Genomic DNA, 8,417 nt, shown 5'->3' on the forward strand with positions numbered 1-8,417 from the left:
TTTGTATACTTACCTTCCCTAATGTGAAAAACATGTAAGTGGCTGCCTTACTTGCCTCCAGAGTTTTATCTTTCACTTACAGTTTATTTTTCCTAATGTTATGTATGATTTTTTCCTTTTCTTAGTCCTGTACTCCTTGAAGCGGTGACTTCATCAGCTGTGTTAGGTAGCACACCAGTGAGGTTTCTTTTTTTTTTTTAAAGATTTTATTTATTTATCTGAGAGAGAGAATGAGATAGAGAGAGAGAGCATGAGAGGGGGGAGGGTCAGAGGGAGAAGCAGACTCCCTGCCGAGCAGGGAGCCTGATGCGGGACTCGATCCCGGGACTCCAGGATCATGACCTGAGCCGAAGGCAGTCGCTTAACCAACTGAGCCACCCAGGCGCCCACCAGTGAGGTTTCATTAGCTACTGCACTATTACAAAACAAAGACGTGGACTGTATTAAAACTGTAAACACTTGGAAACACACACACACACACCCTGGTTTCAGTGGTGTTTCCTACAGAAGACTGGACTCACAGGTATCACTGCCCAAAGCTGGCTTTGTGCTGGTGACCTCACTCCAGTATCACGGTGGCTGCTAAGGAAAGAAATCGCCACCACTTCCTGGTCTGTTTTCAACGGCAAGCTCTCCCTACTTTATTAGTTCATTTTTATCACTTCCTCTCTCTCACCCCCACCCACATGCGACCCATCACAAAGCAGGCCAACTGAACCTCCAAAATGTTTCTGAAATCCACCACCTCTGTGCACCTCCGTGACCATCACCCTAGGGCAAGCCCCCACCACCGGTGGCCTAGATTAGTGCAACGGCCTCCCATTTTTGTCTGTCTGATTCCAGGCGAGGCCTGCTTCAGATCCATTCTCCACCCAACAGCCACGGCAGATCACAACATCCCTCTGCTTTTAATACTCAGGGACTTCCCACTGCTCTTAAATAAAGCCCTGCCTTCTGCTTGGGCCTCAATCTACACACTCTCTCCAGCTTCCCAGATGCTCCTGCCCCAGGGCCTTTGCAAAGGCAGCTCCCTCTCCCTCAGGTCCCCTTCCTCTACTTTTCACCAGAAAAATCTCTTCGTACTTCAGGTTTCTGCCTCAGAGAAGCTATTGGCCATCTCCTTTAAGTCATGTCTTTCCCCCTCCATCCTCTTATGATACCCTGTTCTCTTCCTCCACAGTACTTATCACAATACATGATTATTTATTTACGTGTTCATTTGTTTAATGTCTATCTTCCCCACAGGGCTCTGAGCTTCCTGAAAGTAAGGATCATGTCTGTTTCGGTCACTATTGTTTACACCCCAGTGCTTGGCACACAGTAGGTATTAAAAATATTTACTAAAAATATAAGAATGAGATCTTGCCATCTGCACCAACACGGATGGGCCTAGACGGCATAATGCTAAGTGTAATAAGACAGGGAAAGACAAATACTGTATGGTTTCACCTATCTGTGGAATCTAAAAAACCAAAACAAATAGCAGAAACAGAGTCATCAATACAGAGAACAAAGTGGGTGGTTGCCAGGGGAGGAGGAAGTGGGGGATGGGCAAAATGGGTAAAAGGCAGTGGGAGCTACAAGCTTCCAGCTATAGAATAAGTCAGGGGGATGAAAGGCACAGCACAGGGAACAGTCAGCGGCAATGTAACAGCACTGTATGTGACAGACGGGAGCTACCCTGTGGTGAGCGCGGCATAAAATCACTACGCTGTACAGCTGAAACTTATGTAATATTGCGTGTCAACTATACTTCAGTTAAAACAATGTACTAAAAATACAGATTTCAGGGGTGCCTGGGTGGCTCAGTTGGTTAGGCGACTGCCTTCGGCTCAGGTCATGATCCTGGAGTCCCGGGATCGAGTCCCGCATCGGGCTCCCTGCTCGGCAGGGAGTCTGCTTCTCCCTCTGACCCTCCTCCCTCTCATGCTCTCTGTCTCTCATTCTCTCTCTCGCAAATAAATAAATAAAATCTTTTTAAAAAAAATAAATAAATAAAAATACAGATTTTAACGTCAAAAAAAAGCAGTTGAAACTTTCCCCAGGCTAACCGAATGTCTTACAGATGAAATCATAATCAAATAATACCACAAGGGAACTTCTTTCACATCACCAGAACAATGACTCTAAAGTAACCTTCCCTCTTCTTAGTCACTTCATTCCATGGCTATAGGCAGGTTAGGGTTACTTCACCCAGAGCGGACAGAGAACTCAGGCTCTGGCATCTCCAGCCGGAGCCATCAGCCGTCAGTTTGCGACACGAGCGGGAGGGGACTGTGGCCCTGTGAGAGGTGGGACGGTTTCCAGTAAGGCCCAATGTTATCTTTACGGGGAATCCCAAGAAAGGAAAAACTTCATCAGTATCATTGCTCCAATTTTCCAATTTGTCACAAAAAATCCTAAACGCACCTAGGAGACTTGATAGTACAGGCACAAACACTGACTGCTTATTATCTATCTCTTTGCTCATCTACATCTTTTTTCTGCAACCGACTCTTCCAGAAAACAACTATCGAGCCCTTATTTCTTTTTAATAACCCGGATTTCCTTTGGCAACTTACGACAGCATCTTACTACACTTACAGTTCCTCAAAACCTCTAACCTCTATTAATATCAAATCCTTTCGTATGCAACCAAATTCCCTCTTGCATCTTCAAGAGATGTAAGAAAATGACTCTCCATCATTCACTCTCTCTTCATGGCTGGAAGACTATTACAGTATTAAGTTTCATGATATTAGTTACACAGTGGCTTTCCGGTTGCCAGGCTGAACGGAGGTTTATTTTAATCTGCCCCAAACAGATTATTTCCCCACATCTTGTTGCTCTTAGTATCCCAAAAAGGTTTTTTTTTTTTTTCCCTTAGATCAACCTAGGATCCCAAACTACGTGAGAATGGAGAGCTGAGCAGAGAATCCCACATGTTGGTCACCTGTTTCTGCCTCGCAGATTCATGTCTGTTTTATGATCATGAGACTTAACTGGTTTCCATTTAACCAAGGCCCAACTTTGATGCTGGGTCTTTAACAGGTAAGGATAAGTGCAAAATCAATGCATTTCAATTTCCTCTTAATGACAGGGGCCATGCACTCCTCCCTATTAAAAGTATCCTACCTATAGGTCAGCCTCTGTGTGGTGTTTTAAATTTGAGCTCGGCAAAATCTGAGTCCCGAAAAGCATATTCTCTTGCCTCCAAATGTATGCCAGAGGAGGCCTTATCAAGAGAACAAAGGGAAATTCTAGCACAGTTAGCTCTTGACATCTTGAGTTTCTGGACCTATGACAAGAGTCATACTCTTCTTTGCTCAAGATTAACACACATGCATGCATACACACACACACACACAAACCTAGAGACCAAAATTTGAGCTTTTATTTTGTCGCTCATTTTTAATATCTAAGGTAGAGTCAAACCACTAATAACTAGATCAAATGACTTTCCTAACCCAACCAGTTTCTTTCTGGTAAACTTCCGCCTCTCGGTATATATCTCACTCTCCAAATCTCAGCTATCTTGAGCACCCAAGGGACATACCAGGGCAGCAGAGAGGCTTGGTTTAAGTAGGTTCCCCGGCACCTTGGAAAGTCCCAGGAAGCCAGATGGAAAGCTTGCAATTTCACCTACTGCTGAGGGGCAAAGAAGACTTCGTTTGCAATTATGGGGGAAAAAAAAACCCAACACATCAACTAAGCATCACTTTCTTACAGGTTGATACTGTGACTAAGTGGTAATCAGCTCATAAAACAGAGACAGAAGTAACCATCTAGGTTTAGGATTACAATGGAGAGGAGGACAGAAATGAAGATGCAGACCTCTGAACCCTTCCTGAAATAGGGAACTTAAGGTTTTCATTTCTCGCAAAGCAGTAACAGAACCTTTTGAGTCTATACACAGGCCCCAGTAATCCAGGAACCCAGAAACATCTTATAAATACCAATTAAGCCTGGCAACAAGCTCCATGTATAAACAGGGAAATTTGGGTGTTTAGAGACCGAGCAGCCCAAAGCCTAACAATGAGTCAGGACCACAGTGGGCACCAGATCCAGGAATCTGGAATCCTCATCTCTGGCAGGGACATGCGATCTGTCTTTCAAGGGAATAAAATGTTCACACAAGAAACAGACGGCAGAGGGGCACCTGGGTGGCTCAGTTGGTTAAGCGACTGCCTTCGACTCAGGTCATGATCCTGGAGTCCCAGGATCGGGTCCCACATTGGGGCTCCCTGCTCAGCAGGGGATCTGCTTCTCCTTCTGACCCTCCCCCCTCTCATGCTCTCTATCTCATTCTCTCTCTCAAGTAAATAAATAAAATCTTAAAAAAAAAAAAAAAGAAAGAAACAGACGGCAGAGACAGATGATAATACCCACGCATCTTGGGATGGAACAAGACAAGGGATGGCCAAATGACGCCCAGTTGAAGCTGAAAAGGAAGCCAACCCAAAGCCCCAAATGTCATTTAATCAAATGGAAAATTAGCATTGCTTCAGCACCTCCTTAGCAAAGGCACTGCTCACCTTATGGCTTGTAAGTTAATGCCAAGAGATACCCTACCCATCCTCACCTCAAGGCTCTCTCTTTTTATCTGATTTGAATTCAGAAATGCCTATTCATCTTTGGCCAGATAAGTGAATCAGGTATTGCATTTGCAAGCATGCAAGCTGAAATTGGACCCACGATGCAGAAAAGGGAGTCTGGTAACTTCAAACCCTCTGGCTTTTCCTACCCCCTTCACAAGGGAAAGTTAAAATACCATTTATATCTAAAACACCCAATGGGAATCCATGTGCTTCACAAATAGGAGTTGTGGTAATATGACTGACTTGCATATTTAAGTTCCAGCAAAGTAACCAATTAAGCTAAGGAGGCCAGCTTTTGGTACAGTACAAGAGCATAATCAAATGTTCCATAATCAAACGCTCCATGGCAAACACCTGCGAAAGAGAACAAATAAATGGGTGACACCTTGAAGTGAAGTGGGTGGTGCCCAGCTCTCCCTGTGGAAGTGAGATACCCTAGCACACAACTCTAGACTGAGAAGCTACAGGTGAGCAGCCAACCGTTCAGAGGAGGACCAAAGAGAACCTGACAAAGGCCAAAAAGAAACACAGCCTACCTCCCACTTCAGCTGGGCCAAGGGCAGACCCTGGCTCCAACCAGCACTGGGAAATCCTTACTAACTTTGGGGCTCAGGGCAAACCGGGCTAATAATTTTCAGTCTGAAAGTGAAGACCAAACTGTTCTAGCAGGCTTTGGGGGCGGGGGTAGGGGAAGAAAAGGGGAAGAGGGAGGGGCAGATTCTCTTCACCAAGCCCGTAGGCCGTAGTTGAGGTGGGGGTGAGGGACAGCCATCTCTGGGCAGCCTCCACCCCGCACTGTAATGCCCCAGCTCTGTCCCTGGGTGAGCCTCTAGGGCCAGAGAGTGTCCGTGAGGTTCACCCTCCACCTTGACCCTCCCTACTCCCAGGCCCAGCCATTCCCAGCTGAGTGTCTAGGACAGTTAAATACCCAGGAGGCTTTCCACATAAGCTAATGAGTGTATCAAACATTCACACTACCCACACTAGTAAGAAGAATTTGTCAGCCCACAAGTATTTTCAATTCATCGAAAATTCATTAAGTGCTTACTAAGTTCCGGGCACTGAGCGACGTCCCGCAGATTCAAAAACACCCCAGGTACTCCCCCACCCCCACCCCTAGCGCCGGCTTCAAAGAGCCCACACACTGGGACAGCTGGGGCGGGACAGCCGAAGAAGTTGAAGCTAGGTGAGACTATGATTATCGGCCCGGGGGATCCCTGTCCAAAGGCCTCTCTCCGTCCGTCCCCTTGGGACACAGCGGCGCGGGAACCGCCGCGCTCGCTCTAAAAGGATCTCAGCGCCCAGCCACACGTTCCCCACCCCGCACTGCTCCGCTCCCCGGCCCGCCGCTCCCCGTCCTCTCCCCCCGGCCCGCACTCACTGGGTCTTTCTGCGGCCCTGGTCCCGGTGCAGCTCCCGCAGGTCCACCTCGGCCCGGCCCAGGAACTTGTCCAGGCCGAGCAGCGCGCGGTGCAGCACGGTGAGCTGCAGGGTGGCGGCGGCCGCGGCCCCGTCGGACAGCAGCGGCGGCAGTTCGAAGGTGGCCTCCTCCCGCCACACTGGCGCGCCCAGGCTGCGCTCCGACACCGAGGTGGCGTACTTCTCCTTGCCCACCTGGATCACCGCGTACGCGTCGCTCGTGCCCCCGGGGCCCTTGGCCCGCAGGCCCCGCGCCTGCAGCACCGTCACCTGCACGTGCGTTGGGGACCACACGGCCCCCGGGCCCCGGCCCGCCGAGGCCGCCAGGGACATGGTGACGGTGCCGCGGTCGGCTCGGAAGCGAGGAGACGACCGCCGCGATCCGCGGCCTCTGCTGCCCGCCCCGCCGCCCCAGCTTCTTTAAGGCTTCCGGCCACGCCCCCCGCCAGGCCCCGCCTCTCCTCGTCCGGGCCGCGGCTCTGGCCCCGCCCGCCCCACCTGCCGGCGCCGCGCGGGCCTCTGCGGCTCGGGCGGGCGAGCACCCGGGGCGCGGAAGGCTGGCGCGGCCGGGGCGGGGGCTGGGGCTTGGAGAATTCCGGTGCGAGACGTGTTGGTTAAGGGACGGGGTCCCCAACTGCCAAAGGTCGCACAGCCCAACCGGAACTGACCGGGGCACTGCCCTGGGAGTCAGACCTCATTTCCAATCTGGCACCGCCAACTGGCAGGTGTGTGAGCTGGCACAGATTACTTAACATCTTTTGGTCTGAGTTTCTTCACCCATAAAATGAGATAACAATCTCCTCCTAGTGTTGCTGTAAAAAAGATAATGTAGCCTGGCACACGGTGAGTTCTCAATCAAGAGTAGCTATGAGGGTGATAATGAACGCGATCCCCAATTCACTGCTCTTTTGATTTTGGCCAGCCGGTGGTTTACTCTGGGATGGCGCCAGGTGGGTCGGGAAGGAGGAGGATCATTTGACGGCCTGAAAAGGGGAAGGTAAGGGGGGGGCGGTCAGGAGGTGATGTGGGAGTGTCCTATTTTGCCTGCCCTCGCCAAATAAGGTGAGGCTAAGAAGCTAAATTAGGGAAGGCGAATAAAGGAGGAACTGAAAATAGGATTGCCAAACCAGACATAAGGAGAACAGAGTGCCACCCCCACCCCAGTTCCCGCAGCTCTCCCTGAGTGGATCCTCGTCAGTGTCTCCCTGCTCCTTACATCTGGGCTTCCAATCATTCACTTCCTTGTTCCAGATGTCCATTGGATTGACAGATTCCCTTCATTCCCAGGTCCTGCTGACCGTGTAAGACTTCACTCGCATTTACTCCATGGGTAATCTTCCAGTAGTCCCTGTCTGGGCAGGGACCAGGTCGTGACTTATTTAACTTGTCCCTTCCATAGCCCCTGGCAGAAACCTGGGTACACAGTAGGTCCTCAGGAAGTGCTACGGAATTGAAGAGTGTGCAGGTTATACCAGCCAGCCATGTGCACATAGTGTATCCTTTTCCCATGGAGGAAATTAGAAGATGCATGATGCCTGGGGTTTGCACTGAGGGTGGCTCCCAAGTGGGAAAGACCTATTCAGTACGTTGTAAATATGTAATGGTGATAGAAAGGGAAATGAAAGGAGGCATCAGACGGATAAATGATGGGCAAGCCCTAATAGAATTCTGTTGTTTTGGTGCCATTTCTGCTTCTTGACCATCTATTGGTGTCATTCAACCTCATGGCTCCATTCATTACCATAAAGATTTACTGAGACCTTACTTGGTGCCTGTGCTGGGAGCTACGGAGGGCACAAAGCCCTCTGAACAAGATCCAGTTTCAAGGCACACCATGACAAATGCTACAAGGGAAGTCCTAGGGACGCGTGGGTGGCTCAGTCACTTAAGTGCCTTCGGCTCAGGTCTGCCTCTCCTGGGATGGAGTCCCACACTGGGCTCCCTGCTCAGCGAGGGGCCTGCTTCTCCCTCTCCCACTCCCCCTGCTTGTGTTCCCTCTCTCTCTCTCTGACAAATAAATAAATAAAATCTTAAAAAAAAAAAAAAAGGAAGTCCTATACTAATAGAATGCTTTGGAGGTTTTGAGGTTGGAGTGATTTCTCTAAGCAGGTGGATTTTTTTTATGAAGGCAGTGACACTGAGCTGGGCCCTAAAGCATATACCAGATTTGACTGGCAGAGAGGGGGACACGAGGGAAGAGCATTTCAGGAAGAGAGAAAAGAACAGCCTAAGCAACGGTATGGGGGCCAGAAAGTTCATGGCATGTTTAGGGGTAATGGGCACCCCATGGGGGCTGGAATGTGGGCTATTTTAGGAGGGCACTGGGGGTGGATGGTAGAGATAAGACAGACAAGGTAGGTGGGCCCAGATCATGTAGATCACGAACACCAGACTAAGGAGTTTATACCACAGTGTTAGGCC

The 8,417-nt window shown here is 49.6% G+C and overlaps 1 protein-coding gene across 2 annotated transcripts in view; it reads right to left on the minus strand.

The window, feature by feature from the left end:
• The window catches only part of RAB11FIP1 (RAB11 family interacting protein 1), a 33,831-nt gene extending 27,432 nt beyond the window's left edge, over window positions 1-6,399 (minus strand). The window contains exon 1 of one of the 2 annotated variants that reach the window (XM_006741431.3): window positions 5,959-6,399. In XM_006741431.3, the coding sequence (XP_006741494.1) occupies window positions 5,959-6,329 (371 nt within the window). In that variant the 5' untranslated portion in view covers window positions 6,330-6,399. The remainder of the gene's footprint in view (window positions 1-5,958) is intronic. The other variant, XM_006741432.3, reaches the window with a different exon arrangement.
• Window positions 6,400-8,417: the final 2,018 nt, after the last annotated feature.

This window comes from Leptonychotes weddellii, chromosome 2, assembly GCF_054177405.1.
Source record: "Leptonychotes weddellii isolate Sample4059 chromosome 2, ASM5417740v2, whole genome shotgun sequence".
NCBI lineage: Eukaryota > Metazoa > Chordata > Mammalia > Carnivora > Phocidae > Leptonychotes > Leptonychotes weddellii.